This window comes from Oncorhynchus tshawytscha, linkage group LG04 (genome assembly GCF_018296145.1).
Source record: "Oncorhynchus tshawytscha isolate Ot180627B linkage group LG04, Otsh_v2.0, whole genome shotgun sequence".
NCBI classification, from domain to species: Eukaryota; Metazoa; Chordata; class Actinopteri; order Salmoniformes; family Salmonidae; genus Oncorhynchus; species Oncorhynchus tshawytscha.
The window spans coordinates 49,541,471-49,563,577 of NC_056432.1; the positions used below are offsets into that span (position 1 = coordinate 49,541,471).

Sequence of the window (22,107 nt, forward strand, 5' to 3'; positions counted from 1 at the left end):
ACGTTGTTGCCGGTGATGTCTGGTGAGAACCTGCCTTATAACAGGCCTACAAGCCCTCAGTCCAGCCCCTCTCAGCCTATGGCGGACAGTCTGAGCACGGATGGAGGGATTGTGCATTCCTGGTGTAACTCAGGCAGTTTTTGTTGTCATTCTGTACCTGTCCCGCAAGTGTGATGTTCGGATGTACCGATCCTGTGCAGGTGTTGTTATACGTGGTCTGCCACTGTGAGGATGATCAGCTGTCCGTCCTGTCTCCCTGTAGGTCTGTCTTAGGCGTCTCACAGTACGGACCTTGCAATTTATTGCCCTGGCCACATCTGCAGTCCTTATGCCTCCTTGCAGCTTGCCTAAGGCACATTCACGCAGATGAGCAGAGACCTTAGGCATCTTTATTTGTGTGTTTTTCAGAGTCAGTAGAAAGGCCTCTTTAGTGTCCTAAGTTTTCAGAACTGTGACCTTAATTGCCTACCATCTGTAAGCTGTTAGTGTCTTAATGACCATTCCACATGTGCATGTTCATTAATTGTTTATGTTTCATTGAACAAGCATGGGAAACAGTGTTTAAACTCTGAAGACCTGTGAAGATATTTGGATTTTTATGAATTATCTTTGAAAGACATGGTCCTGAAAAAGTTTCTTTTTTTGCTTAGTTTAGTTCATAATTAATAGTATAACAAATCTGAATGCAAGCACAATAAGTTGAGTCCGTCTGCACACTTCAGCCTTAGTTTGGAATTGATAGCTTAAACGGTTAAAGCATAGTACCATCTAGAATGTGATGATGTTTTACCATTCTAGTCTTTGGACTTTGAAATTAATGGTTTTCTGCAAATGTGGTTGTCATATAAAAAGTATAAATAATATCAAAAATAATGAGGTAAGTTAGGGCAGAATGCACATTTGAAAGTTGGTTTATGTTGATAGCTGAAACTGTTTAAGCACTAGAGCCAGCAGAAGAAGTCAAATAATATGAGTATGGAAGAGTTCTAGACAGGTCTCGCTTTCAGCAAGCACATTCATTGCATGGGATTGGTGCATGCAGGTTGGCTGCTATACATTGGGTCTTTAGCCTGGTTTGCTAACTTCCTCTCTCAAAGAGTCCAGTGTATAAAGTCAGAAAATCTGCTGTCTCAGTCACTGCCTGTCACTAAGGGATTACCCCAAGGCTAGATCCTAGGCCCCACGCTCTTCTCAGTTTACGTCAACAACATAGCTCAGGCAGTAGGAAGCTCTCTCATCCATTTATATGCAGATGATAGTCTTATACTCAGCTGGCCCCTCCCCAGATTTTGTGTTAAATGCTCTTCAACAAAGCTTTCTTAGTGTCCAACAAGCGTTCTCTACCCTTAACCCTGTTCTGAACACCTCCAAAACAAAGATCATGTGGTTTGGTAAGAAGAATGTCCGTCTTCCCACAGGTGTTATTACTACCTCTGAGGGTTTAGAGCTTGAGGTAGTCACCTCATACAAGTTCTTGGGAGTATGGCTAGACGGTGCACTGTCTTTCTCTAAGTAACATATCAAAGCTGCAGGCTAAATTAAATCTAGACTTGGTTTCCTCTATCGTAATCGCTCCTCTTTCACCCCAGCTGCCAAACTAACCCTGATTCAGATGACCATCCTACCCATGCTAGATTACGGAGACATAATTTATAGGTCGGCAGGTAAGGGTGCTCTCGAGCGGCTAGATGTTCTTTACCATTCGGCCATCAGATTTGCCACCAATGCTCCATATAGGACACATCACTGCACTCTATACTCCTCTGTAAACTGGTCATCTCTGTGTACCTGTCGCAAGACCCACTGGTTGATGCTTATTTAGAAAACCCTCTTAGGCCTCACTCCCCCCTATCTGAGATATCTACTGCAGCCCTCATTCTCCACATACAACACTAGTTCTGCCAGTTACATTCTGTTCAAGGTCCCGAAAGCACACACATCCCTGGGTCGCTCCTCTTTTCAGTTCGCTGCAGCTAGCAACTGGAACGAGCTGCAACAAACACCTCAAACTGGACAGTTTTATCTCAATCTCTTCATTCAAAGACTCAATCATGGACACTCTTACTGACAGTTGTGGCTGCTTTGTATGATGTATTGCTGTCTCTACCTTCTTGACCTTTGTGCTGTTGACTTTGGCCAATAATAATAATTCTTGTTAATAATTCTTGTAGCATGTTTTTGTGCTGCTACCATGTTGCGTTGCTACCGTGTTGTTGTCACGTTGTGTTGCTACCATGCTGTGTTGTCATGTGTTGCTGCCTTGTTATGTTGTTGTCTTCGGTCTCTCTTTATGTAGTGTTGTGTCTCTCCTGTTGTGATGTGTGTTAAAAATGGCTCTAAATACTTTTCTGTACTTGATGGACGTTGGCCTATGGCGGTTCTAGTAATGACGTCATTCACAAGGCAAGAGGAGCTGCGCCCTGAGTAACTTCACTGAGGAAATTTTATTTGTGGGAGAGACATGAGATAGAGACTGATTAAGTGAAAGAATAAAGTTTTAGTGGCAATCAGCATATTTTGCGTTATGGTTTGCATATTATTAGAAACATAGTACCTGGTTAGTGAATTGATTATAGCTTCAGCTGTAAGCCAGCAAGAACAGCTGGAAGCTGGAAGCTACTGGTATCTTCTTGCATTGTAAAGTGTCCTAGCCTGTATGAGCATAGTTTTGCGAACAGTTTCAACATTGCTACATGCCGTGTCGCATTATTCAAGTGTGTTAACTTCTGTGCAGCATTATAGGGGGGACATCGGCTGCGCAGATAGACAGAGTTGATCTGTGAGACACATTTGACAGAAATACCAAAAGTAACATCATTTCTAGTACCAACTGGGCTCAATCTGTGCTTTATGCAATAGCCATTTGGCAACATATAGACTATCAACACAAATTCTCCCAAACTGACTGTGCATATTTTCCACTGACCACTTGCCTAAATGCTTCTGAAGTTTCCTGAGTTACAGTATGTTTGGCTATAAGAATGGGCAAAAACACAAGTTTACTGGATACGTTCCTTGTTATTATACAGCACATCCAAGCCAAACATTCTCACATTGTATGATGTCATGTTAAAACATTTTTTACTGTATTAAAAATGTAATATGAACATGTTGCTGACTGTATACATGTGCCATTCACAATGTTGCATTATAGTGCCCAAAATGAACTGGATAAAAGTGTGAATTATTTAGTTTCTAACAATGTCCCACATTTAGAAAACGTCACAGAGTGAGAACCACCTCATTTCTTTGCCAACAGTAATATATTTTTTAATAGTGTCAATGGTCAAAATGACCTTTGCGGCGGTTTTAGTAATAATATTTGAAAAATATTCCAACACGCTCTGCACTTTATTTGATTTATTTTAATCTTATGTTAACTCTCAGTTGTTGTCATAGACATCATAGATGGCAATTGTTTTTAAACAACATCGTCCATCATAGGGGTTAGCGACAGTTGCTGTCAATGAAGATGTCAAAGTTCAATTAGATTGATCAGACAGATTGTACAGAAATATATTGCGCTTTGGAGGGTTCAGAGAGTTTAACATTTCCTCTCCCTGTGTCTTCTTATTCTATCCCACCCCCTTCCCAATCTCCTTCCACTCTCCTTCTCTCCCCAGGTTGACCCATGACATCAGCCTGAATGAGTTTGAAGATGACGACTTGTCTGAGATCACTGAGATCACAGATGAGTGTGGGATGAGTCTCAACTACATGGGCCTAGAGATTAAGGTAAAGTAGCACTTCAAACCTGCAGTTGCTTTATGACAGTCACACACACACACACACACACACACACACACACACACACACACACACACACACACACACGCATAATGGTCTGGAGAGTTAAAACACCACTTTAAAATAGCAGTTTAAATACATCCCACTAATAAAAACAACTCCACACAACAATATTGTCCAGATAATCTGAGCGCACCTCAGAATTTGTTTTACCCAGTTGATTGGCTTGAAGTTTTTGAAATAGCCGAATTGGTCTGTGTCAGCAGTCCTGGATAAGGAAACATGTAGCCCTTTCCTGCTGTCAAATGGTTATTAATATTTTTCATGACTTGACTTTTTCCACATTTTGTTGAGTTACAGCCTTATTGTAAATTGATTATTGGCTTTTTTTCCTTATCAATCTACACACAATACCCCATAATGACAAAACGAAAACAGTTTTTTATTTATTCAGACCCATTTGCAAAATGTGGAAAAAGTCAAGGGGTGTGAATACTTACCGAATGCACTGTATGTAAGTGCATCTGTTATTCAATGCATTTGTATTGGCTAATAGCAATAAGGTCAAATACACTTAAAAAATATATATTATTTCATATTTTTATTTTTTATACTTCAAGGGGGTCTTAAAATTCTAAATGAAATAGCAAAATGATACTTGATTTGACCTTCTTAACCTGTTGCGACGAGCAATCCCGTATCCGGGATCCTATTTATAGCCTCAAGCTCATTACCATAACGCAAAGTTAACTATTCATGAAAATCGCAAATGAAATGAAATAAATATATTAGCTCTCAAGCTTAGCCTTTTGTTAACAACACTGTCATCTTAGATTTTCAAAATATGCTTTTGAACCATAGCTAAACAAGCATTTGTGTAAGAGTATTGATAGCCTAGCATAGCATTTAACCTTAGCATTCAGCATGCAACATTTTCACAAAAACAAGAAAAGCATTCAAATAAAATCATTTACCTTTGAAGAACTTCAGATGTTTTCAATGAGGATACTCTCAGTTAGATAGCAAATGTTCAGTTTTTCCAAAAAGATTATTTGTGTAGGACAAATCGCTCCGTTTTGTTCATCACGTTTGGGTAAGAAAAAACCCGAAAATTAAGTCATTACAACGCAAACTTTTTTCCAAATTAACTCCATAATATCGACAGAAACATGGCAAACGTTGTTTAGAATCAATCCTCAAGGTGATTTTCACATATCTATCGACGATAAATTATTCGTGGCAGTTTGGTTTCTCTTCTGAAGAAAATGGAACGCGCATGGACCTGGAGAATACGCAATAATTTCGACGGAGGACACCGGGCGGACACCTGGTAAATGTAGTCTCTTATGGTCAATCTTCCAATGATATGCCTACAAATTCGTCACAATGCTGCAGACACCTTGGGGAAACGACAGAAAGTGCAGGCTCATTCCTGGCGCATTCACAGCCATATAAGGAGACATTGGTACACAGGGCATTCAAACTCTAGACCATTTCCTGTATGAAATTTCATCTTGGTTTCACCTGTAGCATTAGTTCTGGGGCACTCACAGATAATATCTTTGCAGTTTTGGAAACGTCAGAGTTTTTTCTTTCCAAAGAATTTGGTCAATTACATGCATAGTGCAGAGCATCTTTTCGTGACAAAATATCAAAATATCTTGTTTAAAACGGGAACGTTTTTTATCCAAAATTTAAAAGAGCGCCCCCTATCTCGAAGAAGTTAAAAATGATTTATATCTTAGTAGACTCCCCAGTTTAGGCAAGGCTTCGACTGTAATGGGTTAAGTCGCTCAAATGAGATAATAAGTAGTTCTAGATACTAAGTCATTCAAACAAGATACTAAAAAATAAAAGTCGTTCAAACGAGAAAATTCCAAGAGTGTACGTTTTTGAACTTCTTTTTTGCCTTGGGTGTCAGGGCTTCTGTAGAAAGTGGAAATGTATTGTGTGAATAAGTATATAAACCCTTTGCTATATGGCAAGATAGGTTCAAGGAACAGAAATGACTTAATAAGTCACACAATATGTTGAATGGACTTCATCTGTGTGTATTTACAGTATAGAGATTCACATGATTTTAAAATGAATTAAGTTCCTCTGCGTACACATCATGGACAAACTGAAATGGTCCACCCACACAGACAGTGTGGTGAAGAAGGCACAACAGCGTCTCTTCAACCTCAGGAGGCTGAAGAAATTTGGCTTGTCACCTAAAACATTCACAAACTTTTACAGATGCACAATTGAGAGAATTCTGTCGGGCTTTATCACCGCCTTGTATGGCAACTGCCCTGCCCACAACTGCAGGGCTCTCCAGAGGGTGGTGCGGTCTGCACAACGCATCACCGGGGGCATACTACATGCCCTCCAGGACACCAACAGCACCCGATATCACAGGAAGGCCAAAAAGATCATCAAGAACAACAACCACCCGAGCCACTGCCTGTTCACCCCGCTACCATCCAGAAGGCGAGGTCAGTACAGGTGTATCAAAGTTGGGACCGAGAGACTGAAAATAGCTTCCATCTCAAAGCCATCAGACTGTAAACCCTGTTACAGATTCAGGTACCCATTTGGGAACCAACGTAAACTGGGACGTGGCGCATGGAACGCAAAAATATTCTTAGAAATATTTAACCTCCACACATTAACAAGTCCAATAGCTCAAATGAAAGATAAACACCTTGTTCATCTAGCCAGCAAGTCAGATTTCTAAAATGTTTTACGGCGAAAACATAGCACATATTTATGTCAAACCACCACCAAAGACACAGCTAATTTGAATTAGCCACGTTGAACAAAATATGCAATCAACAACCGCAGGATTAAAAGAAAAATAATTCACTAACCTTTTGAAAATCTTCATCAGATGACAGTAATAGGACATGTTACACAGTACATTTATGTTTTTTTCAATAATATGCTATTTATATCCATAAATCTCTGTTTACAATGATGCCATGTTCAAAAAAATGCTACTCAGATGTCCGGAGAAATGATGATATCTGCCGGAGCTAACGTCAGATAACAAGCAATACACATCATAAACTTTGACTAAATATACATGTTCTACATATAGTTAGAAAGATACACTTCTTCTTAATGCAACCGCTGTGTTACATTTATTTTTAACGTTACAGAATTCGTTCACTATGTAATAATATGAGACGGCGCTCAGAAATTAGCATTATGTCTCCTCTATCTCGGAGTCCACAGAAACCCATAATGAACACATAAATATTCCCTTACCTTTGATGTTCTTCGATCAGAAGTCGTGGAAGAAGTTATACTTACCAAAAACTGCGTTGGTTTTCAAGTCTGTGTCTTTAGGTTATCAAACACGACAAATTCCGGTCGAAATGCAGGCAAAATTCCAGTGGATGCGCATCAAAACTTCAAAATTACATATTATATGTCGACTAAACTGGTCAAACGAAGTGCCGAATCGAGCTTTAGCATGTTTTTAACATAGAAAACAATCCTTAGCGTGAACAGACAAGCCTACATCGTTTGGTGAATCTTGGTGAATCTTGGAACAAAGGGAGCTCCTGACCCGACGTGCGCATGAAAGTGCATGTATTTTCGCGTGACCCGGAGGTTTCAGCCCGCCAAAACTCGAGGGAGCGTGTGATTCTCACAATGAGAGGCCCCACTGAAAGGGGACATCGCGCTGAAGAGATAGGAACTGTTCCCAGATCTGTAGCTGGTTGGGAAGGGTGGGGGCGATGACGTCAAAGTTGGCCCAACTTTTCTGTTGTCAAGAGAGAGTTTGGGAGAATGGATGCCCTGAGAGTTCTGCTTTACATAGAGACATAATTTGAACGGTTTTAGAAGCTTTAGGGTGTTTTTTATTCAATAATTATTATTATATGCATATATTAGCAATTTTTGACTGATTTTTTTTCTGTTTACTATGGGCACGCAACTCCTCCAAAGGGGGCAGTAGTCAGCCCTATCCTTAACAGGTTTTAAACAGCCATCACTAACACAGAGCGGCTGCTGCCTACATACAGACTTGATATTCATGACGACTCTAACAAATGGATCACGAGTCACTTTATTAATGCCACTTTAATAATGATGTTTACATATCTTGCATTACTCATCCCATATGTATATAGTGTATTTTATTCCATCTATTGCATTGTGCCGAGGCCTCTCGGTCATTGCTCATACATATATTTATATGTACATATTCTTATTCCATCCCTTTACTTAGATTTGTGTGTATTTGTTGAATTAATTTAATTCCTCTGTTTTAATTCCCAATCAAAACTAAACACTGTCAATTCATCAGGATTTGTATGACCCTTATATTATAAGAATGGACAGAGCCCCGGTCTTAAAAGTCAAGTAACAGCCTTTAATTCAAGAGAGTTCATACACATTTTGCCACAGGTTATAAACTGAAAATGATGTCAGCGTTTTCTAAATGTTCCGTCTCTTCTTGACACTGGTAGAAAGGCCCTATAGTTCTCAAGCCTTCCCTCCTCGCCTAGAGCCAAGGTCAGTCAGTGTAGATAAGCATTCTAGACAGTCTGGAGATAGTCCGTCCCTGCCATCTGGAGATAGTTCATTCATTTGTACCAAGGCATTGTTCTAAACTCCTGACTACATTATATTCAATAAAAGGGAGCAAGAGAGAAAATTCATACATGTACAGTAACATAATAGTCCTTTAATTCATCCTGATTGAAATGTATACATAATTAGTCATTATAGATAAAAATTCCCTTAACAGTATTAGATAGTTGTTGTGGAAATTTTAGATTACTTGTTGATATTGCTGCTATGTCAGAACTACTGTAGAAGAACAAGGATTTCGCTACACTCGCAATAACATCTGCTAACCATGTGTATGTGACCAATAACATTTTATTTAATTTGATTTGATTTAAACGAAAGAGTCAGGTCGGCAGCCTTGCGAGGGTTAACACATTTAAATGTTTTACTCATGTTGGCTGCAGTGAAGAAGAGCTTGCAGGTTTTGATAGCGGATTGTTTAGTTTGTCTGGGAGCAAGACATCGTGGTCCGCAACAGGGCTGGTTTTCTTTTTGTAGTCCGTGATTGACTGTAGACCCTGCCACATACCTCTCGTGTCTGAGCCGTTGAATTGCGACTCTACTTTGTCTCTATACTGACACTTAGCTTGTTTGATTTCCTTGCGGAGGGAGTAGCTACACTGTTGGTATTCGGTCATGTTTCTGGTCACCTTGCTCTGATTAAAAGCAGTGGTTTTCGCTTTCAGTTTTGCGTGAATGCTGCCATCAATCCACTGTTTCTGGTTGGGGAAGGTTTTAATAGTTGCTATGGGTACAACATCACCGATGCACTTGCTAATACTCGCTCACCGAATCAGCGTATTCATCAATGTTATTGTCCGACGCTATGCGGAACAAATCCAGTCTACATGATTGAAGCATAGAAGCGTAGAATTCGATTGCTAGGACCAGTGTTGAACAGATCAATACTATTAGTGGGGAGGTTCAATTGTGTACTGATGTGTGTTTTCTTGTTGGTGGTACATAATCTGATTCCACCAGCATGTGCTAACGACCCCTCGCTCTGCACAAGTTGAAGGAAAGTTGGCAAATATATTTACAAATTGACAGCTAAGATATCTACATTTACAGTAATAATGGCATAAACATGAATTTGGTAGTGTAACGATATTCTTCGTCCTCCTCTGAAGAGGAGTAAGAAATGTCGGACCAATGTGCAGGGTGGTATGTGTTCATGATGTTTACTGACTGAACACTGAAAATACAAAATAACAACGTGAAATAAACGAAAACCGAAACAGTCCTGAAAGGTGTCGAAAACACTAGACAGACAATAATCACCCACAAAACACAGGTGGGAAAAGGCTACCTAAGTGTGATTCTCAATCAGAGACAACGAACGACACCTGCCCCTGATTGCGAACCATACCAGGCCAAACACATAAACACAACATAGAAAAAAGAACATAGACTACCCACCCCAACTCACTCCCTGACCAAACTAAAAACAGACATAACAAAGGAACTAAGGTCAGAACGTGACAGGTAGTGTTTGTATGGGTTTGTGTAATGCGGTTACAGGTGGTTAGATGTAGCCTGAGGACCACAGAGTACCTTCCAGACCATGTAAGCAATTTAATCTACTCCTTTTCACTTTGTAAACTCACAGTGCCCTGCTGAAAAATACCCCACAACAGCATTTTGTGTACATGAGCATGAGGGAGGGGACAAACCTTACTGTTAAACAACCTAACTGTGGGACAGAAACTAGCAAGGGAAACTAAAATATATCAAATCAAGACTACAACAGTAGACAACCACCTCATTCTTCTCTCTGCAGATTCTCCAAACACAATACAAATACACACCTAGAAAAATAAACCACCAAGGGCTACTCTTGACGAGAATGATCTGTCAAAGTCAAAAGGCTGGGGGAGATGTACAGATGGGTCTTTGAGATGAGGAAGCGGTTTGGTTGTACAGTGTTGTGATTAGAGATGGTTTTGTATGAGAACGATTGAAAGGTGCCTTTTCTCCTCAATTGAGATGTTTGATTGGGCTCAAGTCCGGGGTTCTGGCTGGGCAACTCAAGGACACTCAGAGACTTGTACCGAATACACTCCTGCGTTGTCTTGGCTGTGTGCTTGGGGTCGTTGTCCTGTTGGAAGGTGAACTTTCACCCCAGTCTGAGGACCTGAGCACTCTCGAGCAGGTTTTCAGCAAGGTTCTGTACATTGCTCCATTCATCTTTCCCTCGATCATGACTAGTCTCCCAGTCCCTGCAGCTGAAAAACATCCCGACAGCATGATGCTGCCACCACCATTCTTCGCCGTGCAGATGGTGTCAGGTTTACTCCAGACGTGACGCTTGGCATTCAGGGTAAAGAGTTCAATCTTGGTTTCATCAGACCAGAGAGTCTTGTTTCTCATGCTCTGAGAATCCTTTAGATACCTTTTGGCAAACTTCAAGCTGGCTCTCATGGGCCTTTTATTAGGAATGGCTTCCGTTTGGCCACTACAATAAAGGCTTGATTAGTGGAGTGCTGCAGAGATGGGTGAACCTTCCAGAAGGACAACCATCTCCACAAAATAAAAAATTATGATAATACAATTTGACAAAAGTATATTCATACAGTTGTTATACATGTGTAATTAAGAAAACACCGAAAGAATTTCCAAGAAATTGTCCAGAAAGCACTTTTTTAAGGGGGTGATAAGTTTTTGAAAAAATGTTCAAATTTTCCAAATTTTACTTTTGGGTCTTTACATTTGCAATATGAAAAATTACGGTGGAGCGCACTCGCCATCTATTGGATTTTTGCAGTTTTAAACTTGGCATTTGCCATATGGCATTTGCAATCAACTTTGAATGAAACAACATCCAATTGAGTGGTATTGGAAACTGTGTATATGGTTCGTACGGTGCCAATATGTTCCCATTCATTTTTGTCCATTTCAGGGGGGAGTTCCCTTACATGCCTAAATAAACACATAATGTATATATTAGCATATAAGATGTGAATTGGCAACATTTCATTCCAAAGTCTGAGTTTATTTCCTCTCTTCAGCTCGACAACGGATGCCATCGATTCATTCTTCAAAGTGTGTAGAAATTAAGTAGTCATCCAAGAAGTGCCCTCTGTGCTCAGTCTCGCATAATTTGATTTGGATTCATACTCCAACCATTTGTATGCTATAATTTGCATGCTTGGAGCATGGTAGTATGCATTTTGAGAAACACCAACTGTATCACACACGAAGAAGTGAAGACTGCTGGATAATCATATTATTTCATTATAGTATCTACACTATTATAGAAACACAGGCCACATGGACATGACTGGACATTTTAGAATAAGGTTGTAACGTAACAGAATGTGGAAAAAATGAAGGGTTCAGAATACTTTCCGAATGCACTGTATATACAGTATATACACTACTGGTCAAAAGTTTTAGAACACCTACTCATTCAAGGGCTTTTCTTTATTTGTACTATTTTCTACATTGTAGAATAATAGTGAAGACATCAATACTATGAAATAACACATATGAAATCATGTAGAAACCAAAAAAGTGTTAAACAAATCTAAATATATTTTATATTTGAGATTCTTCAAATAGCCACCCTTTGACTTGATGACTGCTTTGCACACTCTTGGCATTCTCTCAACCAGCTTCACCTGGAGTGCTTTTCCAACAATCTTGAAGGAGTTCCCACATATGCTGAGCACTTGTTGGCTGCTTTTCCTTCACTCTGCGGTCCGACTCATCCCAAACCATCTCAATTGGGTTGAGTTGGAGGATGCAGCACTCCATCACTCTCCTTCTTGGTCAAATAGCCCTTACAGCCTGGAGGTGTGTTGGGTCATTGTCCTGTTGAAAAACAAATTATAGTCCCAATAAGCTGAAAGCAGATGCGATGGCGTATCGCTGCATACTTACTGCTAATATTGGCTGCTTAATTAATTATATCAGACAGACTCAACAAAAGGCCTACTTACAGTTACAAATGTGGTAGCCTGCTGTCTCTGGGAGAGAAATGTGTCACTGTTTGTAAAATGCTTTGCCACTATTTGTAAAATGCTTTGCATTCAATCTAGCCATTTGAACTATTCGGCCTAGAAAAAAAAGGAAAAAAATGCATTCTTGTTTTAGGCTCCTTCTTTCAAATAGTTTTACTTGTCATATATATCCTGCTACAATAACTGAGTATTTTCTTCTTGTCTCATCCCGCATAAAACAGAGTTTTTGTCTTAATCTACTGGATATATCACACAGCTAGGGGCCAATATTAGCAGTGTAGCAAAAAGTTGCCTACACAACAGATGAGAGCTTGCATTTGTTATGGAGTTCATTATTCTTCTTTGTGCTTAACTTATTTGTGCATAAATTCTTGTTTGATAAGTTGGAGTGAGAAAGTGTCCAAAGAAATGAGTACCACTGAAATAAAGGATAAATATATATTTTTTTAATTGAAACACATCCAACCAACACAGAGAAACATGCGCACACACACTCAGCCTTGTCCCCGATGCTATGTCTGTGAAGAGTGAGAGATGACTTGTGTGCATGCATGCTTCTGCAGAAAGTTGCAGGAAATTAGAATCATTGTTGCGTTCTTTTAATATCTTACGTGAATTAAGTTTAAAACATTTAATTCACTTTCTACTAAGTTTAATACATTTGTTAATTATGTTTAATTATTGTTGTGCATGCTTGTATGTGTGGTTGCGTAGGTAAACCTTTACTTATTAGAGTGCAGGGCAATTGGATTTGATTTGCGGTCATTTGTTTGGATGTAGTAAAATACAAAATGTCAGGGCTGAATCAGGCTATGAGATAGAGTAATGACATTTACTTTCTCTGCATTATTCCTGAACACACACTTACGCCCGCCCACACACACACACACACACACACACACACACACACACACACACACACACACACACACACACACACACACACACACACACATACACTGCTGAGAGGACAAACAGCCGACTTTTTATTCCTCAAAGAGACCTCTTTGTTTTAGAAGAAACAGCAAAATGAAGGGAGGGGAGATGAGGGAGGGAGGATGGAGGGAGCAGAGAAAATGAAGAGAAGGAGGGACATGGGAGGGGGGTGATGGAGGAGAGAGGGAGGGGGCGTATCGGTGGAGTGTGGGTGTACATGAGCATACGAAAACACGGACAAGGAGGAAAAGGAAACCTATCTCCATGGCAACAGTTTTATCTCAACTACTGCAAGATTCATTGCTGAAAATATATGCAGCGTTGGAACACGCTTCTTATGTACGACGCAACGCATACCACATACCACAAACCCCCAAGATGCCTAATTGCTATTATAAACTGGTTACCAACGCAATTACAGCAGTACAAAAAAATGTTTTGTCATGCCCATGGTATACGGTCTGATATACCACGGCTGTCAGCCAATCAGCATTCAGGAATCAAACCACCCAGCTCATAATAGAACTGGTATCTTCTATTTCAAAAACCTTCTAGCATTATGAAGATAAACCTTCCTTTTGTAGTTTGTGTTTGGTCATACACATACAGGATACATTATATGGCCAAAAGTATGTGGACCCCCCCCTGTGGTGGTGTTCCTTCCCAACTACATTGCAGACGCATGCCAGACAGTCGGGAAGAACTACTGAATATAAGTGCAACGTCAACTCACCATCAGTACAACCAGGAATATGACTTTCGCAAAGCGGATCCTGTGTTCTGCCTTCCACCCAGGACAACGGAATGGATCCCAGCCTGTGAACCAAAACAACGATGTCGTAAAAGAGGCAAACGAAGCGGTCTACTGGTCAGGCTCCAGAGACGGGCACATCGCGCACCACTGCCTAGCATACTACTCGCCAATGTCCAGTCTCTTGACAACAAGGTTGATGAAATCCGAGCAAGGGAAGCATTCCAGAGAGATATCAGAGACTGTAACGTTCTTTGCTTCACGGAAACATGGCTCACTCGAGAGACGCAAACGGAATCGGTGCAGCCAGCTTGTTTCTTCACGCATCGTGCCGACAGAAACAAACATCTTTCTGGTAAGGAGAGGGGCAGGGCGTATGCCTTATGATTAACGAGACGTGGTGTGATCACAACAACATACAGGAACTCAAGTCCTTCTGTTCACCTGACTTACAATTCCTCACAATCAAATGTCGACCGCATTATCTTCCAAGGGAATTCTGTTCGATTATAATCACAGCCGTATATATTCCCCCCCAAGCAGACACATCGATGGCCCTGAACAAACTTTATTTGACTCTTTGCAAACTGTAAACCACATATCCTGAGGCTGCATTCATTGTAGCTGGGGATTTTAACAAGGCTAATCTGAAAAAAGACTCCCTATATTGTATCAGCATATTGATTGCGCAACCAGGGCTGGTAAAACCTTGGATCATTGCTCTTATAACTTCCACGACACATATAAGGCCCTCCCCCGCCCTCCTTTCGGAAAAGCTGACCACGACTCCATTTTGTTGCTCCCTGCCTTCAGACAGAAACTAAAACAAGAAGCTCCCGCGCTCAGGTCTGTTCAACACTGGTCCGACCAATCTGATTCCACGCTTCAGGATCACGTGGACTGGGATATGTTTTGCATTGCTTCCAACAACAACATTGACGAATACGCTGATTCGGTGAGCGAGTTCATTAGAAAGTGCATTGACAATCTCGTTCCCATAGCAACGATTAAAACATTCCCAAACCAGAAACCGTGGATTGATGGCAGCATTCGCCTGAAACTGAAAACGCGAACCACTGCTTTTAACCAGGGCAAGGTGACCGGAAACATGACCGAATACAAACAGTATAGCTATTGCCTCCGTAAGGCAATCAAACAAGCTAAGCATCCGTATAGAGACAAAGTAGAGTCACAATTCAACGGCTCAGACACAAGAGGTATGTGGCAGGGACCAGGATGTCTTGCTCCCAGAAAGACTAAATAACTTTTTGGCCGCTTTGAGGACAATACAGTGCCACTGACATGGCCCGCAACCCAAACCTGCGGACTCTCCTTCACTGCAGCCAACATGAGTAAAACATTTAAACGTGTTAACCCTCGCAAGGCTGCAGGCTCAGACGGCATCCCCAGTCGCGTCCTCAGAGCATGCGCAGACCAGCTGGCTGGTGTGTTTACGGACATATTCAATCAATCCTTATCCCAGTCTGCTGTTCCCACATGCTTCAAGAGGGCCACCATTGTCCCTGTTCCCAAGAAAGCTAAGGTAACTGAACTAAATGACTACCGCCCGCCCCGTAGCACTCACTCAACCCCGCCCTGTGCAACTGGGTACTGGACTTCCTGACGGGCCGCCCCCAGGTGGTGAGGGTAGGTAACAACATCTCCACCCCGCTGATCCTTAACACTGGGGCCCCACAAGGGTGCGTTCTGAGCCCTCTCCTGTACTCCTTGTTCACCCACGACTGCGTGGCCATGCACGCCTCCAACTCAATCATCAAGTTTGCGGACGGCACTACAGTGGTAGGCTTGATTACCAACAATGACGAGACGGTCTACAGGGAGGAGTTGAGGGCCCTCGGAGTGGTGTCAGGAAATTAACCTCACACTCAACTTCAACAAAACAAGGAGATGATTGTGGACTTCAGGAAACCGCAGAGGGAGCGCCCCCCATCCACACCGATGGGACAGTAGTGGAGAGGGTAGTAAGTTTCAAGTTCCTCAGCGGGGGGCGGCAGGGTAGCCTAGTGGTTAGAGCATTGGACTAGTAACTGAAAGGTTGCAAGTTCAAATCCCCAAGTTCAAATCCCCGAGTTCAAATCCCCAAGCTGACAAGGTACAAAATCTGTCGTTCTGCCCTTGAACAGGCAGATAACCCACTGTTCCTAGGCCGTCATTGAAAATAAGAATTTGTTCTTAACTGACTTGCCTAGTAAAATAAAATAAAGGTACACATCACGGACAAACTGAATTGGTCCACCCACACAGACAGCGTCGTGAAGAAGGCGCAGCAGCGCCTCTTACACCTCAGGAGGCTGAAGAAATTTGGCGTCTCACCAAAAGCACTCACAAACTTCTACAGATGCACAATCGAGAGCATCCTGTCGGGCTGTATCACTGCCTGGTACAGCAACTGCTCCACCCACAACCGTAATGCTATCCAGAGGGTAGTGAGGTCTGCACAACGCATCACCTTGGCAAACTACCTGCACTCCATGACACCTACACCACCCGATGTCACAGGAAGGCCACAAAGATCATCAAGGACAACAACCACCCGAGCCACTGCCTGTTCACCCCGCTATCATCCAGAAGGTGAGGTCAGTACAGGTGCATCAAAGCAGGGACCGAGAGACTGAAAAACAGCTTCTATCTCAAGGCCATCGGACTGTTAAACAACCACCACTAACATTGAGTGGCTGCTGCCAACACACTGACTCAACTCCAGCCACAATGGGAATTGATGGAAATTGATGTAAAATATATCACTAGCCACTTTAAACAATGCTACTTAATATAGTGTTTTCATACCCTACATTACTCATCTCATATGTATATGTATATACTGTACACTACATTATCTACTGTAATCTTTATGTAATACATGTATCACTAGCCACTTTAAACTATGCCACTTTGTTTACATACCCAACATTACTCATCTCATATGTATATACTGTATATATACTGTATATACTGTTTAAACTGTACTCGATACCATCTACTGCATCTTGCCCATGCCGTTCTGTACCATCACTCATCACTATCTTTATGTACATATTCTTTATCCCTTTACACTTGTGTGTATAATGTAGTAGTTTTGAAATTGTTAGGTTAGATTACTCGTTCGTTATTACTGCATTGTCGGAACTAGAAGCACAAGCATTTCGTTACACTCGCATTAACATCTGCTAACCATCTGTTTGTGACAAATATATTTGATTTGATTTGGTTTTAAAGGACTATGTTCATTGAATGTCGTAATCACAGATTTTTTGGAAGATGTAGGTGTCTTTCAGAAGCACCATATATGTGTATATAGCTCTGAGATAGGAGTATATATTGTAGGTGCAGAATAGTGTACACATCATAATCAAATCAAATCAAATCAAATTTTATTTGTCACATACACATGGTTAGCAGATGTTAATGCGAGTGTAGCGAAATGCTTGTGCTTCTAGTTCCGACAATGCAGTAATAACGAACAAGTGATCTAACTAACAATTCCAAAAAACTACTGTCTTATACACAGTGTAAGGGGATAAAGAATATGTACATAAGGATATATGAATGAGTGATGGCACAGAGCAGCATAGGCAAGATACAGTAGATGATATCGAGTACAGTATATACATATGAGATGAGTATGTAAACCAAGTGGCATAGTTAAAGTGGCTAGTGATACATGTATTACATAAGGATGCAGTCGATGATATAGAGTACAGTATATACGCATGCATATGAGATTAATAATGTAGGGTAAGTAACATTATATAAGGTAGCATTGTTTAAAGTGGCTAGTGATATATTTACATCATTTCCCATCAATTCCCATTATTAAAGTGGCTGGAGTTGAGTCGGTGTCATTGACAGTGTGTTGGCAGCAGCCACTCAATGTTAGTGGTGGCTGTTTAACAGTCTGATGGCCTTGAGATAGAAGCTGTTTTTCAGTCTCTCGGTCCCAGCTTTGATGCACCTGTACTGACCTCGCCTTCTGGATGACAGCGGGGTGAACAGGCAGTGGCTCGGGTGGTTGATGTCCTTGATGATCTTTATGGCCTTCCTGTAACATCGGGTGGTGTAGGTGTCCTGGAGGGCAGGTAGTTTGCCCCCGGTGATGCGTTGTGCAGACCTCACTACCCTCTGGAGAGCCTTACGGTTGAGGGCGGTGCAGTTGCCATACCAGGCGGTGATACAGCCCGCCAGGATGCTCTCGATTGTGCATCTGTAGAAGTTTGTGAGTGCTTTTGGTGACAAGCCGAATTTCTTCAGCCTCCTGAGGTTGAAGAGGCTCTGCTGCGCCTTCTTCACGATGCTGTCTGTGTGAGTGGACCAATTCAGTTTGTCTGTGATGTGTATGCCGAGGAACTTAAAACTTGCTACCCTCTCCACTACTGTTCCATCGATGTGGATGGGGGGTGTTCCCTCTGCTGTTTCCTGAAGTCCACAATCATCTCCTTAGTTTTGTTGACGTTGAGTGTGAGGTTATTTTCCTGACACCACACTCCGAGGGCCCTCACCTCCTCCCTGTAGGCCGTCTCGTCGTTGTTGGTAATCAAGCCTACCACTGTTGTGTCGTCCGCAAACTTGATGATTGAGTTGGAGGCGTGCGTGGCCACGCAGTCGTGGGTGAACAGGGAGTACAGGAGAGGGCTCAGAACGCACCCTTGTGGGGCCCCAGTGTTGAGGATCAGCGGGGAGGAGATGTTGTTGCCTACCCTCACCACCTGGGGGCGGCCCGTCAGGAAGTCCAGTACCCAGTTGCACAGGGCGGGGTCGAGACCCAGGGTCTCGAGCTTGATGACGAGCTTGGAGGGTACTATGGTGTTGAATGCCGAGCTGTAGTCGATGAACAGCATTCTCACATAGGTATTCCTCTTGTCCAGATGGGTTAGGGCAGTGTGCAGTGTGGTTGAGATTGCATCGTCTGTGGACCTATTTGGGCGGTAAGCAAATTGGAGTGGGTCTAGGGTGTCAGGTAGGGTGGAGGTGATATGGTCCTTGACTAGTCTCTCAAAGCACTTCATGATGATGGATGTGAGTGCTACGGGCGGTAGTCGTTTAGCTCAGTTACCTTAGCTTTCTTGGGAACAGGAACAATGGTGGCCCTCTTGAAGCATGTGGGAACAGCAGACTGGTATAGGGATTGATTGAATATGTCCGTAAACACACCGGCCAGCTGGTCTGCGCATGCTCTGAGGGCGCGGCTGGGGATGCCGTCTGGGCCTGCAGCCTTGCGAGGGTTAACACGTTTAAATGTCTTACTCACCTCGGCTGCAGTGAAGGAGAGACGGCATGTTTTCGTTGCAGGCCGTGTCAGTGGCACTGTATTGTCCTCAAAGCGGGCAAAAAAGTTATTTAGTCTGCCTGGGAGCAAGACATCCTGGTCCGTGACTGGGCTGGATTTCTTCCTGTAGTCCGTGATTGACTGTAGACCCTGCCACATGCCTCTTGTGTCTGAGCCGTTGAATTGAGATTCTACTTTGTCTCTGTACTGGCGCTTAGCTTGTTTGATAGCCTTGCGGAGGGAATAGCTGCACTGTTTGTATTCAGTCAGGTTACCAGACACCTTGCCCTGATTAAAAGCAGTGGTTCGCGCTTTCAGTTTCACATGAATGCTGCCATCAATCCACGGTTTCTGGTTAGGGAATGTTTTAATCGTTGCTATGGGAACGACATCTTCAACGCACGTTCTAATAAACTCGCACACCGAATCAGCGTATTCGTCAATATTGTTATCTGACGCAATACGAAACATCTCCCAGTCCACGTGATGGAAGCATTCTTGGAGTGTGGAGTCAGCTTGGTCGGACCAGCGTTGAACAGACCTCAGCGTGGGAGCTTCTTGTTTTAGTTTCTGTCTGTAGGCAGGAATCAGCAAAATGGAGTCGTGGTCAGCTTTTCCGAAATGAGGGCGGGGCAGGGCCTTATATGCGTCGCGGAAGTTAGAGTAACAATGATCCAGGGTCTTTCCACCCCTGGTTGCGCAATCGATATGCTGATAAAATTTAGGGAGTCTTGTTTTCAGATTAGCCTTGTTAAAATCCCCAGCTACAATGAATGCAGCCTCCGGATAAATCATTTCCAGTTTGCAGAGAGTTAAATAAAGTTCGTTCAGAGCCATCGATGTGTCTGCTTGGGGGGATATATACGGCTGTGATTATAATCGAAGAGAATTCTCTTGGTAGATAATGCGGTCTACATTTGATTGTGAGGAATTCTAAATCAGGTGAACAGAAGGATTTGAGTTCCTGTATGTTTCTTTCATCACACCATGTCACGTTGGCCATAAGGCATACGCCCCCGCCCCTCTTCTTACCAGAAAGATGTTTGTTTCTGTCGGCGCGATGCGTGGAGAAACCCGCTGGCTGCACCGCTTCGGATAGCGTCTCTCCAGTGAGCCATGTTTCCGTGAAGCAGAGAACGTTACAGTCTCTGATGTCCCTCTGGAATGCTACCCTTGCTCGGATTTCATCAACCTTGTTGTCAAGAGACTGGACATTGGCAAGAAGAATGCTAGGGAGTGGTGCACGGTTTGCCCGTCTCCGGAGTCTGACCAGAAGACCGCTTCGTTTCCCTCTCTTTCGGAGTCGTTTGTTTGGGTCGCTGCATGGAATCCACTCCGTTGTCTTGTTTGTAAGGCAGAACACAGGATCCGCGTCGCGAAAAACATATTCTTGGTCGTACTGATGGTGAGTTGACGCTGATCTTATATTCAGTAGTTCTTCTCGACTGTATGTAATGAAACCTAAGATGACCTGGGGTACTAGTGTAAGAAATAACACGTAAAAAAAACAAAAAACTGCTTCCTAGGAACGCGAAGCGAGGCGGCCATCTCTGTCGGCGCCGGAAGTAAAATATAGTAAAATATCATAACATATTACACCTGCCCTGGGTGTCTCTTTCTGGTATCATTAGAGCTACAGTCTGGGAATTGAGAAGCTGTTCAGTCATCATTTCAATTCTTAATATTTTCCCATTCATTATTGAAGAATATAACCTATTAATGCCTCATGAGGTTACCCTAATGACTGTCTTTATCATAACAACATTACAAATAACAATAATTAAATGAACATTATATATCTTAAGGTAGATACAGTCAGTAAACAAACTGCTGCAATGAATAGTCTCTCTGCCTTGATCTTTCCATTTGGCTCTTTCCCTCTCTCTCTTTCTCTCCCTGTTATAAGTGGCTCAGCATTGGCAGTGACAGTGTGCAGGCTGATGTCAGATCAGCCTCTAATTGGCCAACTCAATCCCCCTTCCCCCCTATTTTCTCCTTCCTCCATCCTTTGCTCTCTCTCTACCTTCTCATCTTGTTCCATTTCCTCTGTCTCTCTCAATCTTTATCTCCCTTTGTGTGTCTCTGCTTGTAGCTCCCATTGCCTTTCTCTCTCTCTCTGGACTGACGTGAGTATCTTCCAATCCCTGCAGGGCTGTGTGAGGCAGGGGACCAATAGTGGAGTGGGGAAGGAGGAGCTGGGTGCTGTCGGTCAGTTCCAGGCCGAGATGCTCCATTTGGATCTGATCGACGGGGCCGATGGTTACCGCGATGACAAGGAGTCATCTAAGCCTTCTTCCACAGCACCCCTGCCAGTAACCGAGGACCCCCCTCTAGTAACCATGAATATATACCGGCCAAAGAGACCCACGACCCTTAACCTTTTCCCCATGGTGCCACGCACTCAGGTGAGTCCAAATTAACCCTCCGTTATCCCTTTATTACTCTTCCCATCCTTTCACCCACCTCCCTCCTTCTGCTGGCTGACCCCACTCGCTGTCCCCTTTTCTTTCTTCCTCGTTAACCTCCGTGACAGCTGAATGAATATTGATAGCTGGAAGGATGGAGGGGTGGATGAATGAAATGATAGAGTAAAATGTACGAGAATGTGAGGACAAAGCTGATATTCTGTACTGTATCTAGTCTATATGTGTGTATAAAATCAGTGGGGACAAAGATGTGATGATATCACCCCCCTAGACACCATGTCTGTTTTTCTCTGGGTGTTATGCTGGTCGAAACAATGGCTGGGATTGTCAGGAGAGAGAGAGTGTGTTCTTTTGGTACACATCTCCTTTTGTGTGTGACAACTGTGTATGTGTGTGACTGAGGCATGTGACTGTATCAGTGGTGGTCGGTGCCAT

General features: G+C 42.6%; 1 protein-coding gene across 2 annotated transcripts in view; it reads left to right on the forward strand.

Annotated features, from left to right (window-relative positions):
• LOC112248953 (C-Jun-amino-terminal kinase-interacting protein 1) overlaps positions 1-22,107 on the forward strand; it is a 125,898-nt gene that overhangs the window by 41,691 nt on the left and 62,100 nt on the right. For both annotated transcript variants that reach the window (XM_042320842.1, XM_042320843.1), the window contains 2 exons: positions 3,624-3,735; positions 21,397-21,651. In XM_042320842.1, coding sequence (XP_042176776.1) covers positions 3,624-3,735; positions 21,397-21,651 — 367 coding nt within the window. The remainder of the gene's footprint in view (positions 1-3,623; positions 3,736-21,396; positions 21,652-22,107) is intronic.